Consider the following 20,915-nt stretch of genomic DNA (forward strand, 5'->3'; position numbering starts at 1 on the left):
AGAGGGAAGAGCAAGTTACAGAAGTCGTGAGGCAGGGGCAAACTTGGCCTGTTGAATGAACAGGAAAAAAGCTCTCATGGCTGGAGTATAGTGACTGAAGGGTAGGTAGGAAGTGAGGTTGGCAAGATCCTATGGAAGCAGAGGTCTGCCAACTTTTACTGTCAAGGGCCAGAGAGTAAATATGTCAGGCTTTAGAGGCCATACAGTCTGTCTCAGCTACTCAACTATAGTGTAAAAGCAGCCCTAGACAATACGTAAATCAATTGGCATGGTTGTATCCCAGTAAAACTTTATTATTTACAAAACAGAAGAGGCACTGGTGTGGCCCGTAGGCTGTAGTTTGTGGACCCCTAATACAAAGTTTTGTGGAACATGGTAAGGGATTTGGATTTTAAAATACAATTGGAAATCCTGGAGGATTTTAAAGCAAGGGAGTGACATGAAGTCATTTACAGTGTAAAAGGTTCACTATAGCTGTCATGTGGACAGTGGATCCTCAGTAAATTTGAAACAGCCAGCTATTCCCATGTCCTTTCGCATAGTTTGTGACAGTCACATTTGGCTCTCTATCATTTACTACACATCCTTTGCACTTCTGTGTCTCTGAGCCTTTGCTCATACTGTTCCCTCTGCCTGGAATGCTCTTTCGCTGTTAGTAAATGACACAGCTCAAGTGCCACCTCCTTTTCCCCCTGTTCTTTTCCCTCAGAACCACTCTTCTGTTGGTGCAACATTGGGCCTCTCCCATTGTAGAACTTACTTTATTCAGTCTTGTAATAATATTGTTATAAGAGCTACCACTTAGTGTTAATGTTTCAGATACTCTTTTAAAACCTTTTCATACATTTTTTCATTAAATCCTTGCAGCAACTCTGTGTGGTGGATATTAGCCTCATTTTCCAGGTGATAAAGTGATGATTTATAGGACTGTATCACTTGGCTGAGTTCACACAGCTAGAAAGCAGCCAAGTCCAGATTTGAAGCCAGAGCTCCCTGATAGAAGCCCTTAGGGATTATGCCCTAGTTGTGTCGGTTTCCCCCACTAGTCTGTGAGTTCCTTGATGGCAGGGGCCATGTTTAATTCATTTCTATGCCCTGTGCCTAGTACAGTGCCTGGCAAATAATAAGTGCTCTATAAATGTTTATTACATTGACTTAGCTTCTGATAATGTACCCTCTGAGTATTGCAAGTGTGCTATCTTCAAGACCACTAGATGTCACTCGAGATGCATAAATGTGGTTAGAGTCTAACGTGACTGAGAAGATGTTAAACAGCTCCTGGCCATTTTAACAAAGGAAAAATGAGCCATTCTTTGAATTATGAATCTGGTCATAGCGATCTGTTTTCAAGTCCTTGACCATGATTCCCTTGCTTTCCAGATGCAGCCTTGCATCATTTTCTCCCTTCAGTGTTATTTGTGTTCTGGGATGCTACTGCTACAGCTTCTAGTACTGCATTTTTTTTCTGTGTTGTCTGTAGTAGTTAATTTAATCAATAAACATTTGAGCACCTATTGTGTGTCAGGTACTGTGCTAGACTCTGGGCATACAGAGATGAATTGAGACATGGCCTTTACCCTCAAGGAGCTCACAGTCTTTTTGGGGAGACTGACAGGTAAATAACTATACTCTACTGTGCTAAGTATCATAACAAAGGACTGTAGAAAGTGCTGCAGATGCACAGAGGAAAAAATGATTCTGCTTGAAGGGGTCATAGAAAGGTTACTTTGGAACTTGAAAAACACGTTAAAAATGAGGGAAAGCACATTGCAGCTGGAGAGAACAGCATGAGCAATGGCATGGGAGGCTCAGGAGAGGACGGATTTGGGGAGAGGAGCAGGCAGGTATGGCTAGAATGGGGCATGTAGAAGAGAATGATGGAAAATGAGGATGGAAAAGTAGATTGGAGTGGGGTGAGGATGCTAGTTTGTAGAGCGTCTTGAATGCCCCACAAAGGACTTCAGACTTGACCCTCTGGGTTGTAAGCCACTCTCAGAGTCCTTTGTCAAGGGAGTAACACAGCAAGCTCTATGCTGGCGACAGCTAACTCTCAGGGAGAGCCTGGCAGCTGAAAAAGCTTCCATGACAGAGCCCATGAGCCTCAGGATGAGGGCTGCCCTTGAGCAGTTGGGATGGACAGGAGAGAAGACTTGAGAGAGCATTTAGAGGAGGAGTGAACAGAGTTGGTGAGTGCCCGTGTTTAGGGAATAGAGAGAAGCTAGAGAACTTTGTAATGAAGCTTTTCCCTGGGATACAGAAAGCAGGAATTTTAACCAGATAAAAAAAGAATTATGAAGAAGCAAGGCTAATGTCTATCCATTAGCCTATGAAAAACCTGTAATTGGACCCTCTCTTCAGTCATCGAAACAGAATGTTGCCATGAGAGCTGCGAGGTGAATTGCACTGTGCCAGCCTTGTTTTTGGAGCTACCCAGTAATTCTTATTTAGCAACTGGGGCAGTGCTGCTCTCTCTGATTCTGCTTCGAATGGACCTATATTCAGAGAAGAAAATGCTATTTTTTTCTGAAACTGGTAAGTAAGATTGCAGGAAGAGAATCATGGGTACACCCTGCTTGCCTTAGAATCCAAGCTGTTGCTAAGGAAAGTGGCAGGAGCCAAAAATCTGCATCAACAGCCATAGAGAAGCAAGAAAACATTAACCATTCCATAGCAGCTTCTGTGTTGAGAAAAGTGGTTGCCTGACAATGTACATGTGTGAGTAGACCATTTTTTGGCTTCCAAATCTCATTTGCTCTTTGTGTTTCTCCTTTAGGGTTGGTGTTGATTCAGACCAAGAACACTTGGTAAATATGCGTTTTTGTTGTTCCTGGCATTTCTATCAAATGTGCAGTCATTTGGAAAGAAAACAACCTACTGTAAACTTCATCCTTCTATTTAGATCCTGTCCTCTTTGCCTCAGCTTTTAACTGACATCATTCCTGGCTTTTCTCACTGCTCCATAGAGACAAAACCAAGTTTGCCACAGTGCCATAGTGTGTGGTTATCAAGGGCGACAGCTTTCATGTCTCTGGGCCATCCTGCCTGGGCTTTTGCCCCAGAGGAGAGCAGTCTCTTAAGGACTTCTGGGTTTTCGAGTGACTCCTCTGGCACGGGGAGGCTTTTTCCACTTTTGTTTGCGCATGAAGCCTTGTCTCTGATGTAAGCCCCACTCCAGCTGCTCTTCCTGTGTAACTTTCAAATTAGATGACCAGCAGCTGCCCTAGAGAACTGCCTAGAAGCTTTTGAGTCTTCAACCAGTCTTCCCTGCCTGCTCAGGGGAATGCACTTTCTTACCTTGCCCCTCAGCCTTGGCCACGTTTCCTTGCTTCCTTCCTTCTGTTGTGTCAGTTTCTCAGTTGTTGCTATGAACTTGAGCCCGTTGGACTGAATGCATTGTAACTCGCTGCCCTCTCTAGACTGACCACCCTTGTCTGGTATTTTCCATCTGTTTTTCAATCGCTTCTGAGCACCATTGAATATATGCCTCCATATAGACATTAGATGAGAAATCACAGAAATTAGATTTTTGAACATGGAAAGCATCTCTTTCAAAACACAGTTTTTTTCTTGTCTGAAACAAACCCCAGTCAGTATATTTGTCTTCAGGGTGAGGTTAAAAAAAACATTTGTCAGATTCATTTCCTAAATGCTAATTTTGTTAGCTGTTGAGTGATGAGTGTGAATGCATGTATGAGATATAGTAAGTACTTGCCTCTTGTGATCAGATCCTTAAAGTAGAATTCCATGGGCTTGACATACTTGTAAAAACCAAGCTGGATAAATTCCCATGATGCCAGGCTCCTGGGGTAATGTCCAAGGAGTAATAACTCCTCAGTGCCTTCTCCCTGTGTCAAAACAAGAATAAAGTTAATCATGCCGTTCAAAAGACAAATGCTCGATCGCTCTCTGTACAAGTCTCCACCAGCTGTGTCACCTCTGTAACCACAGAGGAGAAATGGAAAAGGAGTGACAGGGAGAGAGCCAGGTAGGTGAGTGCCAGTCATGACATACAGAACAAAGAACTGTTTTTTTTCCCTTACCTTCAAAACTCTACGGCTGGGCCTGGCATGGTGGCTCATGCCTGTAATCCCAGCACATTGGGAGGCCAAGGTGGGTGAATCACCTGAGGTCAGGAGTTTGAGACCAGCAGGGCCAACATGGCGAGTCAGGAGTTTGAGACCAGCCTGGCCAACATGGCGAAACCCTGTCTCTGCTAAAAATACAGAAATTAGCTGGGCGTGGTGGTGGGTGCTACTCAGGAAACTGAGGCAGGAGAATCACTTCAACCCGGGAGGTGGAGGTTACAGTGAGCTGAGATCGTGCCACTGTACTCCAACCTGGGCAACAGTGCGAGAGACTGTCTCGAAAAACAAAAACAAAATTAAAAGAAAACAAAAACCCTGTGGCTGTCTTGGTTATATTGTTTCTTTAATATTTTGAATGTCCACCAGAAAGCGCAGAGGAACATTATACTAAGTGTGGAGTGTGTGGGGGTGGGATGTATAGGTGTTCATGTGGTGAGGGATGGTGAAATGTTGCTTTTCAAGAGGTGGAGGCACACAAAGATAATTCTAATGATGTGAAAGGAATTGCAGGTGTTCTTCAGCTTTTGTAAGCCCATACAGTATTTCCAAACATTTTTGTGTTGTGTATAAGTTGATATATGACACATGACACGTTGAGGGAGAGAGAAATTTATTTTGAGCATTAGGAAGGACAGGAAGAAACCAAAACCCAGAATCTAAACTCTATGCTTGCTTGCTTGCTTGCTTATTTGTTTATTTACTTACTGAGATGAAGTTTCACTCTGTCGGCCATGCTAGAGTGCAGTGGCACGATCTCAGCTTACTGCAACCTCCACCTCCCGGATTCAGGCAATTCTCTTGCCTCACCCTTCCAGGTAGCTGAGACTATAGGTGCCTGCCACCATGCCTGGCTCATTTTTTTGGTGTGTTTTTCGTAGAGATGGGGTTTTGCCATGTTGGTCAGGCTGGACTCGAACTCCTGACCTCAAGCGATACACCTGCCTCGGCTTCCCAAAGTGTTGGGATTACAGGCATGAGCCACTGTGTCTGGCCTAAATTATGTGCTTTTAGAAAAGAAGATTATGGAACCATAGAACATGAGCACTGGAAAGGACCTTCAGGATTCTCTAAACCTCATCATGTTTTTATACATAAAGAAATCCGAGCCCAGAGAGAGAAAGGGACTTCCTTAAACTACTTAATGTCAATAAGCTGGGACTGGAAGCAGATTGCCTAACTGCCCAACTGCTGACTGCACCACATTACAAATAAAGACACAGTTTATATTTTTGGAAACTTTTAGGAGAGGCCTACTTGCTGTGTTAGTTTCTCCTCCTGGCTGGTCAGGCTTACCATGGAATTTCAGTACTTGTTTTTATTTTGCTAATGTTTCAAGAACATAGTAGCAACTTTGAAGTTGCTAGTTACTTTCCAGATCCATGACAACTCCCAAATATAGGGATGTTGATGTGATGTTTTCTAAGGTGCTATTACTTTGAGAGTTAAATCTTTCAGGTTCAGTACATGAATTATTCCACATTGATTTTTTTTTTCTTTTTTTCTTTTTTTTTGAGATGGAGTCTTGCTCTGTCACCCAGACTGGAGTGCGGTGGCACAATCTCAGCTCACTGCAACCTCCACCTCCTGGGTTCAAGTGAACCTCCTGCCTCAGCCTCCTGAGTAGCTGGGATTACAGGTGCGCCCCACCATCCCCAGCTAGTTTTTGTGTTTTTAGTAGAGACGGGGTTTCACCATATTGGTCAGGCTGGTCTCGAACTCCTGATCTCATGATCTGCCCGCCTCGACCTCCCAAAGTGCTGGGATTACAGGCGTACCCCACCACACCCGGCTAATTTTTGTATTTTTAGTAGAGATGGGGTTTCACCATGTTGGTCAGGCTGGTCTCAAACTCCTGATCTCGTGATCTGCCCGCCTTAGCCTCCCAAAGTGCTGGGATTACAGGCATGAGCCACCGCGCCCGGCCCCCACATGGATTTTTTTAAGTGAGAGTAGATTCGTAAATTAGCAAGCAGCCTGAGTAATGGAGGTGTTCAGAAAAACATTTCAATTTTTTATTCCAAAGCTTCAATATTCAAGCTATTACATTTCTAATATTACCCTTGTTGCAGTGTCTTATAGCATAGCAGGCTCTATTTCTGATTCTCCAAAGGAATGGCTCTAAATAAATGTTCATATGTTTGTATAGATATTGATTTATGTATTATCTATCTGCAGGGTATTCCTGAAAATGAAAGGAGAACTACCAAAGCAGAGAGTGCTTGGCTTTTCCGGATGTGGTACAACTTTGATCATAAGTATCCTTAATTGAGAAAAAAAAAAAAAAAAAAAAAAGGATAGTGTGGACATAGATAATTACAGCTTAATGGAACAAGTGTTTTGACTGTTCTCTTCCTGGAGCAGAATATAAAACCTACCTTTCATCTTTCCTTTCCCCATCAGTGCTGTGGAAAAGGAAACCCACACAGATAGAGTCCTCTGCAAACCCATGAAACCATACGGACTGGTTATTTCAGAAGCTGGCTGTGTAAAGGGAACCAAAGCCCAAATGACATACTTTCTTTGATATATAGGTTTATTTATTGAGCAAACTTTAATATTTATTGTCCTTTAGCTAATTTAGTGAATCCCACGGAAGGTATTTCTTGGTTCTTGTCAGCGTACTTGGCAGGGTAAGAGAGGAAAGGCTTAGGGAAAAGCATGAGAATGAAATCAAAATGCGATAATGTTCGATACTGCGCTGTTCAGCAATACACTTTTTTTCCCCTGACCTTTCCAAAGACTAGGAGATTATCTCTATTCAGCATGCCATAGATAGCTAATGTTTTTGTTTGCCAGATTTCCTTCTTGCCCTGTTGTAAGTCTGTTTCATAGCTGGTAGTGTTGATATTCTATAACCTCTTTAAATCAGGGGTCCCCAACTCCCAGGCCACGGAGCAGTACTGATCCACACAGCAGGAGGTGAGCAATGGGCCAGTGAACATTACCGCCTGAGCTCCGCCTCCTGTCAGATTGGCAGCATTAGATTCTCACAGGAGCCCAAACCCTATTGTGAACTGCACATGCGAGGGATCTGGGTTACATACTCCTTATGAGAATCTAATGTCTGATGATGTGAGGTGGAACAGTTTTATCCCAAAACTGTTTGGTCCCCAGCCCCATCCATGGAAAAATTGTCTTCCACAAAACCGGTCCCTGGTGCCAAAAGGATTGGGGACCACTGCTTTAAATCATGCTTTTTAAACATTTTATCATTATTAAAATTAATTTCTTATTTGAAAATTCACCTAGCAAAAAGAGCCATGGAGTTCTTTCAGGCTCTGATTTATCTGATTCAAAACTTGGTTTATGTTCTACTGGAGCAAATTGGAGACAACCGTGTAAGAAATATGTCCTTGCTTTCAACTTTCTGATGAAAGCCTTGTATATTTAAGAAAAATCACTTGACGCTTAATGATTAGAAGCTACTACTTACCATGTTCTTTTTGGTAATTTTTGCATTCACTGTTTGCAAGTACTTCAAAATTAAATTATTGTATGGAAACAAGAATGCAAGCTTATCTGGGGTATTAAGACTCCCATTAGAGAAAGAGAGCCTGGCTCTTAAAATTTTTTAAAGATTATGTCATTACTTTTGGCTCCATTGTCAGGGTTTTGGATATAAGCCACTCCCATATCTCTTGGGACTTTTTCATCCCTCTAATTTAGCAGTAATTTTTTAGTGAGTTTTCTGCATAAAATGTTTTGTATATTTTCTGCATAATATATAAAACAATTCAATGATCCTAGAGAGTAGAATAATAGCTTATTCTTCTGTATATTTTATAGAAGTAAACACCAAGGCTTGTTTGACTCAGTACCGCCCTATTAAATCCTACTCAGTGAAGACTTGATCATTTTAATACCTAGCACCCTGATATAATTAAATATTCATTATTTTAGATTTCAGTTTATTTGTGTAGGCAAATGATTTGTTATAATTGAGATATAACTTGAATACAAGAAAGTACATGAATCTTAAGTGTACAGCTTAATGAATTTCAACCTGTGTCAACAACTGTGTGCCTTCATCCATATAAAGATATAAATGAACATTCTCTATCCTCCTCCACAAAGGGGTGACCATGATTCTGACTTTCATCAACACAGGTTAGTTTTACCTGATTTTGATCTTTATATATATGGATTCGTATATTAGGTATTCGTTTCTGTCTTGCTGCTTTCACTCGACATCTGTGTAATTTATCCATATTGTTTCATGTAACAGCAATTCATTCTTTTTTTATTGCTGTAGTAGGGTAGAGCTCTAGTAGGAATATACTACAGGATTTTTGTTTTTAACCAGCCTACTGTTAATAAATATTTGAGTTGTTTCTAGCTTTTGGCTATTATGAAAACCTGCATGAATATATATCTTTTGGTGGACATAAGCACTCATTTCTCTTGGGTATATACCAAGGAGTGCAAGGAGTGGAATTCAGGACAAGTATATGTTTAAAGTTTTGTTTGTTTGTTTTGTTTTGTTTTGGAAGTAGTGTCTGGCTCTGTCACCCAGGCTGGAATGCAGTGGCACAATCTTGGCTCACTGCAACCTCTGCCTCCCAGGCTCAAGTGATCCTCTAAACTCAGCCTCCTGGGTAGCTGGGACTCCTGGTGCATGTCATCACGCCCAGCTATTTTTTTTTTTTTTTTAATGTAGAGACAGGATTTCACCATGTTGCCCAGCCTGGCCTTGAACTCCGGGACTCAAGCGATCCACCCACCTTGGCCTCCCAAAGTGCTGGAATTATGGGAGTGAGCCACTTGCCCGGCCTGTTTAGCTTTAAAACAGACATTGCCAACCAGTTTTCCAGAGTGATTACAACCAGTTTAATTGGTTTTAACCAACTTGGTGACTTTATGATTATTTCCATCAGCAAAGTAAGGGAGTTTTATTTTTCAGTCTTTTAAATTTTAGCCATTTTGATGAGTGTGTAGTGATACCTCATATGGTTTAATTTGCATTTCTCTGATGACCAGTGAGGCTGAGCTCCTTTTCTTGTGTTTTGACCATTTAGATATCCTCTTTCGTGAAGTCTAAGTCTTTCGTCCATTGTTTAACTGAGTTGTTTTTTTCTCTCACTGATTTATAGTTTCTCTATATTCCTGAATTGGGATTTTTTGTTGTTGTTGTTGATTATTATATTTTCTCTTGGTAGCTTGCCTTTTCATTTTCTTAATCCTGCATTTAAGGAGTAGAAGTTCTTCAATTTAATGAAGTCTATTATATTTTGTTTATTTTTAGGATCAGTTCCCACTCTCACCCAGGCTGGAGTGGAGTGGTGCAATCATAGTTCACTGTAGCCCCAACCTCCTGGGCTCAGGTGATCCTCTTGCCTCAGCCTCCTGAGTAGCTACGACTACAGGTGCATGCTACCACACCCAGCTAGTTTGAAAAATTTTTTTATAGAGACAGGGTCTCACTTTGTTGCCCAGGCTAGAAGTCCATTTTATTCACCTTTTATGGTTAGAGTTTTCTGTGTCTTAAGAAATCTTCCATATCCCAAGGTCATGAAGATATTTTCCTGTTTTCTTCTAGAAGTATGATTGCTTTAACTATCACATGTAAGTCTTTGATCCATCACAAATTCATTTTTGTGCATGATGAGAGATAGTGGGTCAAGATCTACTTTTTTCCATATGCATATCCAGTCGATGCAGCACCGTTTATTGAAAAATACCATCCTTACCCCACTGAATTGCAATACAACAAAGATTTGTTGAATAAGTGGGGATAAGTTTCTGGACTCTCTTTTTTATCCTGTTTCTCTATTTTTATATCAATACCACATTCTTTTAATTACTGTACTTTATAATAAGTCTTACTATCCAGTAGAGTAATTAAAATCTGGCTTTTTTCTTCTCCAGTATTGCCTTGGCTATTTTGGGTGCTTTGTGTTTTCCTTTAAATTTTAGAAACAGCTTGTCAAGTTACACACGTGCACACACGTACACACACACACACACAAAACTGCTGGCAAGTTTATTGGGTTTGTATTGAATCCATAAATGAATTTGTAGAGAAATGATATCATAACAATATTCAGACTCCATATCATAAACAGCATATTGCTCCATTCATTTAGGTCTTTTAAAATTTCTCTCATTAATGATTTGTACTTTTCAGTGCACAGCTTTTGTACATCTTTCATTAGATTTGTCCCTAAGTATTTGAAGTATTTGATCCTATTGCAAATGGTATTTATTCTATTTTATACTTGTTTGATGTAAATATATAGATTTAAATATATATATATATATTTTGTTTGTTTGTTTGTTTTGTTTTGAGACGGAGTCTCGCTCTGTCACCCAGATTGGAGTGCAGTGGCGCGATCTCGGCTCACTGCAACCTCTGCCTCCCAGGTTCAAGTGATTCTCCTGCCTCAGCCTCCCAAGTAGCTGGGACTACAGGCGCCTACCACCACGCCCAGCTAGGTTTTTGTATTTTTAATAGAGGCGGGGTTTCACCATGTTAGCCAGGATGGTCTCAATCTCCTGACCTCGTGATCTGCCCGCCTTGGCCTCCCAAAGTGCTGGGATTACAGGCGTGAGCCACCACGCCCAGCCTAAAATTTGATTTTATTTTTTTTTTTTTTTTTTTTTTTTTTTTTTTTTTTTTTGAGACGGAGTCTCGCTCTGTCGCCCAGGCTGGAGTGCAGTGGCCGGATCTCAGCTCACTGCAAGCTCCGCCTCCCGGGTTCCCGCCATTCTCCTGCCTCAGCCTCCCGAGTAGCTGGGACTACAGGCGCCCACAACCACGCCCGGCTAATTTTTTGTATTTTTAGTAGAGACGAGGTTTCACCGTGGTCTCGATCTCCTGACCTTGTGATCCGCCCGCCTCGGCCTCCCAAAGTGCTGGGATTACAGGCGTGAGCCACCGCGCCCGGCCCAAAATTTGATTTTATATATGGACCTTGAGTCCAGCAGTCTTGCTAAGTTCACTTATGATTTCTGATAGATTCTTTTTGGTCTTCTATATTCATAATTAAATGATCTATGAGTAATGATGTTTTTTTTTTTTTCTTTTCCAATCCCTGTATTTCTTTTTTGTGTCTTTTTACATTGGCTTTTGTAGGGGACTTCTCCAGTGAAATGCTGAATATAAGTGATGATACTGGACGTTCTTATCTTATTCCTGACCTCAGAGGGAAATTTTTCAATATTTCACCATTAAGTACGATGTTAGCTGTACGTTTTTGGATATATCCTTTAGCAGATTAAGAGCATTCTCTTTTATTTCTAGTCTGCTGAGAGTTTTTATCATGAGTTTTTGTCTGCTGAAAATTTTTAGTATCAGATGCTTTTTCTGCATCGAGATGATGATGTGTTTATATTTTTCTTCTTTAATCTGTTATTTTGATTTCCATTGATTGGTTGTTTTAATGCTAAACCAGCCTTGCATTGCTGGAACAAATTCCACTTGGTCATGATGTGTTATCCTTTGTGTATATCACTGGATTTAATTTGCTAATATTTTGCATCTGGTTTCTGTATCTATTTTTATGAACAATAATGGCTTGTGATTTTTTCTTATAGTGTCCTTGTTAGGTTTCTATAACAAGATTAAGCTGGCCTCATAAAATGAATTGGGAAGTATTCCTTCATTTTCTGTTCTCTGAAGGAGTGTTAAGATTAGTGGTTTTTGTTTGTTTGTTTTTTGTTTTTTTTTTTTAATGTTAGGAAAGTTTTACCAGTGAAGCCATTTGAGCCTGGAGCTTTTTGTAGGAAAAAGTTTTTAATTTCATTAATAAATACAGGACTATGTAGGTTTTCTTTTTTCTTCTTCTTCTTCTTCTTCTTCTTCTTCTTCTTCTTCTTCTTCTTCTTCTTCTTCTTCTTCTTCTTCTTCTTCTTCTTCTTCTTCTTCTTTTTAAACCATTTGTCAACATCTGGCAAGTTTTGTTTTCTAAGGAATTTTTTCTTGTAGAGACAAACATCAAGACCTGTTAGCCTCAATACTACCCATTCAGTACCAGAAGATGAAGACCTGGTCATTTCTTTACCCAAAACAGTAGTGGAATTCATCATTCCAGTTTTTTAGTGGCTTTGTGTTTGGCCAGATGTTTTATAAAGCATGTTTATATAGAGTGCTTTAATCTTATAATTTATTAATATGAGGATTCACGAAATTTTCTCTGACTTTCTCATTTTTAATTGAGAACCACCTTAGGTTCTCATTTTAGAAAATGAGGAGGGAGGGCATGGAGGCTCACGCCTGTAAACTCAACACTTTGGGAGGCTGAGGTGGGAGGATTGCTTGAGGCAGGCTCAGTTCAAGACCAGGCCTAGCAACATAGTGAGACCCTGTCTTTGCAAAAATTAAATTAAAAAAAAATAGTTGGGCATTGTGGCATGTACCTGCTATTATCACCCACTGCACTCTAGCCTGGGTGACAGAGTGACAGTCTGTCTCAAAAAAAAAAAATAAGCAAATGAATAAACAAATAAAGTGAGGAATTTTTTTTTTTTTTTTTTTTTTTTTTTTTTTTTTTTTGAGACAGAGTCTTGCTCTGTCGCCCAGGCTGGAGTGCAGTGGCGCGATCTCGGCTCACTGCAAGCTCCGCCTCCCGGGTTCACGCCATTCTCCTGCCTCAGCCTCCCGAGTAGCTGGGACTACAGGCGCCCACAACCGCGCCCGGCTAATTTTTTGTATTTTTAGTAGAGACGGGGTTTCACCGTGGTCTCGATCTCCTGACCTTGTGATCCGCCCGCCTCGGCCTCCCAAAGTGCTGGGATTACAGGCGTGAGCCACCGCGCCCGGCCTAAAGTGAGGAATTTATGTGTCTGTATCATTTTCTCCTTTTTCTTGTGATTCCCTCTTTTTCCTTCTGTCATGTTTCTCATGTCTGTTTTTATTTTTTGGCAAATAAATGAATACTGAAATGAGGGCCTATGATAAAGGGCCTCATGATACATAGTTTTTAAAAATGTCTTGAGATTTGACTTGCCTTTCCTTCTTATAGCTTCCTAAGGAAGTCAGTCTGATACTGAAGTTTCAACTTATAGCATGCAGGAGGCCAGCTGAATTCACAATAAATGATGAAAAACATTTTATTACTATGTTCTGCTGGAACATTTAATTTCCTCTCTGGCCATTAACATTGTTTACTTTCTCCCTTATCTCCTTTAGTGCTCAATTTACAGTGATGTTCCTTTTGGTTTCAGTAAAATCAGAAAAGCAATGTGATGTGGTGGTAAGGGCACAAGATTTGAAATTCAGACCAATTTGGGCTAGCAGATTGGTCCCCATTTACCTCATTGTGTGGCTTTAGGTAGGTCATTGACCTCTCTGAGCCTCAGTTTCCATATCTGTGAAGTGGAGATGATAAAATACCCCTTTGCTGTTTCACTGCCATAATGTGAGGAGGAAATGAGACCATAGACGTGAAAGCCCTTTGCTGTCCTCCGAAGTGGTTGCTACACCGTGATGGTGATTATTATCAAACGGATTGCTCTTTTAAATTTGTAAAGAAAGGACCACAGCTCTTCCTTAACCACCGCAGCTATCTGAAGCCTCTGCTGACTCACAGCGGGCCTCCGCTGACAACAACACTCCCTGCCTGCTGTGGACCCATCGCCAGGTGCCTCACCAGCCCCCAGGCTTACGAAGTAAGTCGGTTTTATCCAAAACTAAATTCTTCAGTAAGTTAAATTTATCTGCTCTGTGGATGAGTCACTGGTTTTATTTTATTTTGGTTTGGTTTTCTGCCTTTGAGGTATAAATTCCATGAGGGAATTTAAGCATATTTTGCTCAACCAGAAAATACACTGAAACCTATAAATATAATTCACAGCCTTTGAAAGAGCATTTGAAAACAGATATAGAATCGTGCCTCATCTTACTGTGGGTGATTTTAGTAAATAGTTCTATTTCCATGCTGGCTTTCATTTCTTTGCAGTATGTGTCCTGAGCTCAGTACTAAATGTGTATGCTTTCATCCACAAATGAGGGTTGTCTCAGTTACATTGAGAGGATTTTAAAACAATTTTGACATCCCTAAAGTGCAACAGATGGTCTATTATTTCACACCTCCCAACCTTTGGATGTTTGGGAAAGCTTATCTGCCTCTGTTCCACCTTGTTGGGACGCATGAACATATCTAGATAGAATCTGGATTCCATATTTTTTTTCCTTAGCTACCAAAATGTGATTGGTAATTTGATAAATATTGCTACTAAGAAAAAAAATAACAGAAATGCTAGCCAGCCTTTGTTTTTAAATGTGAGCATTTTTATTTTTCAATTTCTTTTTTAAAAACCTTCCATTCTGGCCAGGCGTGGTGACTCATGCCTGTAATCCCAGCACTTTGGGAGGCCGAGGTGGCGGATCACCTGAGGTCAGGAGTTCAAGACCAGACTGGTCAACGTGGCGAAACCCCATCTCTACCAAAATTACAAAAATTAGCTGGGCACAGTGGCGCGCGCCTGTAATCCCACTCGGGAGGCTGAGGCAAGACAATTGCTTGAATTGGAGAGGTGGAGGTTGTGGTGAGCAGAGATCATGCCACTGCACTCCAGCCTAGGCGACAGAGTGAGACTCTATCCAAAAAAGAAGAAGAAGAAGAAGAAGAAGAAGAAGAAAAAGCCTTCCATTCTAAACCAACCTTTCAGAAATAATCTATGACATCATATAGGCTCCCTTGTTAACAAAGCCCACCAGTTTTGACTACTCAGATGCAACACGCAGAACCTTGAGAGGGGAAGCTGTATAAGAAATGGACAGGAAAGAGTAGGCAGAGTAGGGGTGGCATCTGGGCCAGGGAGGAGCATCCTACGGCTTTGTGTTATGTCGAGTCAATGCATGTTTCTGACAGACTGTGCCCGTGAGATGGGGAGCACACCCCATGTTGCCCCTCCTCTCCCTTCCACATTGCCCAGGCTCCCCTCTCAAACATTGTCTGCATTTCCGCTATGCCCTGTTAACCCACATGACTGTGCAGAGAAGTCAGCCAGCTCTGTTGGTTCAGGCAGTGAAGCTTGGCTCTTGGATTCCAGAGACCCACTCGCCGTCACCAAAAGCCAGAAGAGGTCCACAACAACCCTGTGTCCTTGGAATGTAGCAAAACACAACAGGCTCCCTAGGGCAGCTGTAACAAAGTACCACAAACCGAATGGCTTAAACAATAGAAACTTATCATCTCTTAGTTCTGGAGGCTGAAATCCAAGGTCAAGTTGTTGGCAGGGTCAGTTCCTTCTAGGCTGTGAGGGAGAATCTGCTCCAGGCCTCTCTTCCAACTCCTGGTGGCTCCCTGGCGATCTTTGACCTTCCTTGACTTATAGATGCATCACTGTGTATCTCTACTTTCATCTTCACATGGGATTCTACCTGTGTGCGTACCTACCTCTGTGTCCAAATTCCTCCTATTCATAAGGACAGCAGTCATACTGAATCAGGGCCTACCTTATTTTAAACAAGACCCTATTTCCAAACAAGGTCACATTCACAGGTGCTGGGGGTTAGGACTTCAACATCTTTTGGTGGGGAGGGCGGGGGAGGATACAGTTTAACCCATAACAACCATCACACTTAATTTTTTTTTAGACAGAGTCTTGCTCTGTCACCCAGGCTGGAGTGCAGTAGCGCGATCTTGGCTCACTGCAACCTCCACCTCTTGGGTTCAATGATTCTTATGCCTTAGCCTCCTAAGTAGCTGGGATTACAGGTGTGCACCACCACACCCAGCTCATTTTTCTGTATTTTTTAGTAGAGATGGGTTTCGCCATGTCAGCCAGGCTGGTCTTGAACTCCTGGCCTCAAGTGATCCACTCACCTTGACCTCCCAAAGTGCTAGGATTACAGTCATGAGCCACTGCACCTGGCCCAGACGTAATTTATATTATTTTTGTTAACTGCTTTTTTTAGTTATAAAACTGGCAAGCTCATGACCAAATATCCATGGAGTATGGAATGTACAAAGTGAAAAATCAAAGTTGCCTTCCTCCTACCTGCAGTCCTCGAGGCAGTCTTTATTATAGGCTCACTGTGGATACTTCCTGATATATTTTCTTGCAAATGAATATGTGTATATATGGCTTTGTTATTATTTTACACAAATGGGATTATAATAGGCATATTGTCCCATTACTTGCTTTTTTTTCAATTACTGATACATCATGGATACCTTTACATGTGAGTACAGTAAATGTCTTACCTTCTCTTTTCATGGCTACAAATTTCCATTTCATAGCTATAGCAAAATTCATATATTCAGTCTCTTATGGATAGACATTTCAGTCATTTCCTTTTTTGCTATTATAAACAATACTTATAGTGAATATCCTTTTACATATAAACTTACCCAACTATGTAAAAGTATATAGAATAGATTTTAAAGGTAAAATCACTGAGTCAAAAGGCATGTGCATTTTGCAATTTGATAGATATTGCCCCAAACCTCAAACTTAATAAAGATATTAGAAGGTGCTGAAGAGCCCCTGAGGACCTGTGAAGGAGCCACAGAGCTAGTGAGTATTGCTGAATTAAGTGATAGATACCGGTTAGGTAGACTTACTGTCCTAACTAGATTAGATAGGAAGGGATTTAGGCTGGTTGGTGGCTATGAGTTTGTTTGTTTGTTTTTGAGATGGGTTCTGGCTGTGTTGCCCAGGTTCGCCTCAAACTTCTGGGCTCAAGCAGTCCTCCCGCCTTAGCCTCCCCAGTAGCTAGGACAATAGGCATGTGCCACCCGTACCCAGCCGTTTGTTTTTCAGTTCACACTTGTTTTGGCCTTTGAGTATTTGGGGAAATTTCTAGCAACAGCAGATTAAATTCCTTTTTAGATTTTGTCTAATAGTCTTCTCAGTCTATTTGACGGTCTTAGACAAATTCAAAATTTTCAAACAGACATGGGATTTAGGAATCTGGAGAATATACTTCCCTCAAGGAGCATTAATGACAGACTGTTTCATGCTAGATCAATGTGCATATTTAGAATGATCCTTTCTCTTTAAAGTCATTTAGAAAAAATGACTTCTTCTGTTTTTTAAAAGTAATATGTACTCATTATAATAAAATTTCAGATAATACAGAAACATAAAGGAGAAAAGACTTTTCTATGCACTCTTACTTACATTTTTTATTTGCCAAAATAGGACTATGTATTCCTGATACTTTTCCCTTTCGTAGAACCTTATTTAAGTATACTATTTTGGCTGTAATATTTCCATGAGAATCCAAGCTGCTGTGGAGCTGCAGTGAGGGCTTGATAAGTTTCTCTGTGCCCCAAACTGTATTAGGTGGTTGGACCATGTAGCATTTACCCTGTGTCTTCACCACATGTGTATCGGTCTGCTCCCCTCACATACTAGACTGTAATCCTCTTGAGGGCTCGATACACACACAGTTACAGCTCAAGGGTAAGTGCCACTACAGGGAGAGGGCCAAGTATAGGATGCCATGAAAGCACACAGGAAGGACACCTAACCTAGTCCTAGAAGCTCAAGGAAGACTTCAGAGCTAAAGTGATAAAAGGGTGTTAGTCATGTGAAAGGAAAGAGGGGTCATGTAGAAGGACCTGGAGGTAAGAGAAACCACGAGGAGTCTGGGCAGCTGTCAGCACTTCAGTCTGGCTGGCAGACAATGGGGCTGTTGGTGTGGGAGGGGCAGATTGTGGCAGGAGAGGAACTAAAGAGGCCAAGTCACGCTGTATTTTAAGCCAAGGTGTGGACTTTATACTTTATCCTGAGGGCAGTGGGCTACCACTTAAGGTTTTAAATAGGGAATCCTCTAAAATACTCCTGTTGGAAATGTCTCTTGAACTCAACAATTCTTAAATCTTACTTTGTTTGCATTTAGAACCAGGAACAGTTGAAAGATGATGATTCTGATCTTATTCTCAATGATGGTGATATCAGTTTGACATATGGAGATTCTACTGTGAACACTGAATCGGCCACATCCAGCGCTCCAAGGAGATTTATGGGAAACAGTTCTGAAGATGCCTTGGATCGGGAGCTTGCATTTGGGGACCATGAACTGGTCATTCGAGGAACACGCCTGGTTCTTCCAATGGATGATTCTGAACCCCCGCTAAATTTGCTAGATAATACAAGACACGGTCCAGCCTAAGCTTACTAATACTCACTTAGTGATTTGTAAAATTTGCACATGTGATTGTGAAGAAATTTGTACTACCTAAAAGTCCCAGTGCATGTCTCTGAATGTGTAAGCTATATAAATGCTATTTATATGGCATAGAAAGAATATAAATATCCTGTACACGGCAGATTGTGAACAAACTATATTCCTTTAAGTTTTCCTGGTTGCACTCTGTAGACTGGATCTGTTTTAGAAAGTTACTTTCACAGTGATGTTATGTGTTCTGTTAGTTTTATGTCTCAGTTAAAGTACAAAAAGTGACGGATTTTCTCTTTCTTAAACTTACCTGACACTTAACCAGAGTACCAAGTTCTTGTGATGTGAATTAATTTTTTTGTGTGCTAGGGGAGGGAGAGTGAGGAGGGCATGTTAGTTCCTTGGGAACCCAGGGAGGAGAGGTTCCTTTATTGGGAAACTTGTTGATAGCTGCTGCCTTTGTCCTGACCGTTTTCTTTCCCTTTTCTCTGGTGGCCTGTTGTGGTGCAAGGAGCTGATGGCGTTTGATCTTGCCCCATTCAGGTTGGGGAGTGAAGTGTGGGGACCCTTTTCCCCCGCTTGCTGTGAAAGCACAGATTCATTGACTAGAGTACACTGTTGTTCAGAAAAGAAGGCTGCAAATGACTTCTGAGACCTTATGTCTTTTCTTTCAGACCAAGACCATAGAAGGAGTAGCATCTAGCCGGCTTAGCCAAAGTACAGGTGTATATAGTTCAGGGCACTTGATTTATATTTGGAGGGGCTGGGGTGGGCAGAGAGCAAGAGGCAAGTAAAGAGAATGATGGTTTCAGAGATCTCTCTTCCCAAATGTGTAAATATTCTATAGCAGATAAGTTTAAATAAGAAATTTAATTGCTGCTTAATTTTTGATTATGTACTTTATCTGTATAGCAAGCTTTGTCGTCAGAAGTTTTTATATCAATTTAAATTGCTGCTCTTTAGCAGCCAAACAGGAGCAAAATGTAAAATTTTTGAACTTACTGTGTCTAATCATCATTTGTTAGTCTGTAGTTAATGTCAACAGTTAATTTATGAACCCACGATCGTTCCACACTACACCAAAGTCAGTCATAAGAGAAATCGAATATTCTGGGCATTGATTGCAGCAAGGTGGCTGCTTTGTGTGCAGGAGGTGTAGTAGTCTTCATTTTCACGGTACTTTTTAATATTAATTATCTAAGCTGCCATGCATTTTTTTTACAGTTTTCAAGGAAGAGCACAGAACAATTTCTCATTTCGTATTTGGAGTATGAAAGTAGATTCTATTTTGTAATGCTGATAATACCTAAAGGTGCATGGAATGCTTGGAAGAATACTTTTTGATGTTGATTTTGACCTGTTCGTGATTCAGAAGAAAAACAAACTGTTTTGGATTTTTTTCCCTCAGGTCTGAGTAGCATTGCCTTAAATCTTACCCAGTTAGAACATTGGTTTATTTACATGATGTTCAGATTTTCCAGTGAAAAATACCCTTCCGAACAAAACATGTACTTACTCTCCAAAAGGTATCTGTGCTATTACAAACACTCCTTGAGATTTTAAGGGAATTCTAATGTTGTACCCTTTCGTGGCAGCTTTGACTGTTGGCATAGCCATTTGTTATGTAGTGGTAGCGACTTTCCTGCTATGCAGGAATCCCTCCCATGAAGTGTATGTTTTACATGATGTGTGCCTCTTCACACAGTAAATAGTTTCTTGTTAATGTATGTTTGAGGGGTTTGAACGTCAGTGTCATTTACCCACAAAGTTATTCAAGTTGTAAAAGGTTATACAATAATTTAACAACTACCTTTTTTTATTCTGTCGGGTTACTGACCTCACTTTATGTAAATACTTCGCATGACAAATTCAGTAACTCGTCTATTTCAGCATGCATAAGACTTTTCACTAGGGAAACTGATAAAGCTTGAGTCAAATAAATCTGCCTTCATACTTTATCAAGGGGAACCAAGCCTGCTGTGTTTAACATCAGCATCTGGAAGATTTTCCTCTCCTCTAATCTGTGTACACATCTCCAAGAAAGGAAGAAAAAACAAACTCTGCTCAGACGCCTATGAAACACCTGAATGAACTTTGATGAAGTCCAGTCTGAGTTACCATCATGCACAAGTAGAACTGCTCTTGGACTTGTTTTCCTGTTGTTTGTGGAACCTACACGTTTGAATGACTTGAACGTTGCATCTTTTAAAGTTATTTTTTAAGATTTCTTGGCATTTATCCTAGTTGTCCGTGTTTGGCAATGTGCTGTTAAAGTAATAGACTTTTAATCTTTATGTATTTTTTGTTTTCTCTGGAGTACTTGGACAGATGTTATAGTGGTTTCTTTTAGGAAAATCTGTCATTAAAAAAGTTATAGCCTTGCAAATAACCACTCACAGTATTTGAGTCACAGTTTATTCTAGTGAGACGTAAAGAGTGCTGACTTCATTTATTTTTCTACCTATATACCTACTGGAAAAGGGGAAGACTAATGTTTTCAAATAAACAAACAGAAACCTAACAGAACTTAACTTATGGGGTGGCAGATTTTTGGTGCTTATGTGTAAGGGTGGATTTATTTGCTTATGGTCACAATTGGACTCTTTAGGAAATGTGACTCAAAGCAGTCAAATTCCGTTACATGGATTTGTAGCCTGTTAGCTTAGTAATGGATAATGTTATGAAAATGCTGGTATGAGGAGAGAGAATTCTATATCCAGTTAGGCAGGAAGGCAGTTCCAAGTATATCCAGTTAGGTA

At 40.7% G+C, this 20,915-nt stretch overlaps 1 protein-coding gene across 5 annotated transcripts in view; it reads left to right on the plus strand.

Annotated features, from left to right (window-relative positions):
• Positions 1-20,687, plus strand: part of SLC9A6 (solute carrier family 9 member A6) — a 62,314-nt gene extending 41,627 nt beyond the window's left edge. For 3 of the 5 annotated variants that reach the window (XM_025372948.1, XM_025372949.1, XM_025372950.1), the window contains 4 exons: positions 2,774-2,804; positions 6,261-6,340; positions 13,586-13,691; positions 17,878-20,687. In XM_025372948.1, coding sequence (XP_025228733.1) covers positions 2,774-2,804; positions 6,261-6,340; positions 13,586-13,691; positions 17,878-18,150 — 490 coding nt within the window. In that variant the 3' untranslated portion in view covers positions 18,151-20,687. Of the gene's footprint in view, positions 1-1,525; positions 1,616-2,773; positions 2,805-6,260; positions 6,341-13,585; positions 13,692-17,877 lie in introns of all 5 variants that reach the window. The other 2 variants (XM_025372947.1, XM_025372951.1) reach the window with 2 other exon arrangements.
• Positions 20,688-20,915: the final 228 nt, after the last annotated feature.

This window comes from Theropithecus gelada, chromosome X, assembly GCF_003255815.1.
Source record: "Theropithecus gelada isolate Dixy chromosome X, Tgel_1.0, whole genome shotgun sequence".
Lineage (NCBI taxonomy): Eukaryota > Metazoa > Chordata > Mammalia > Primates > Cercopithecidae > Theropithecus > Theropithecus gelada.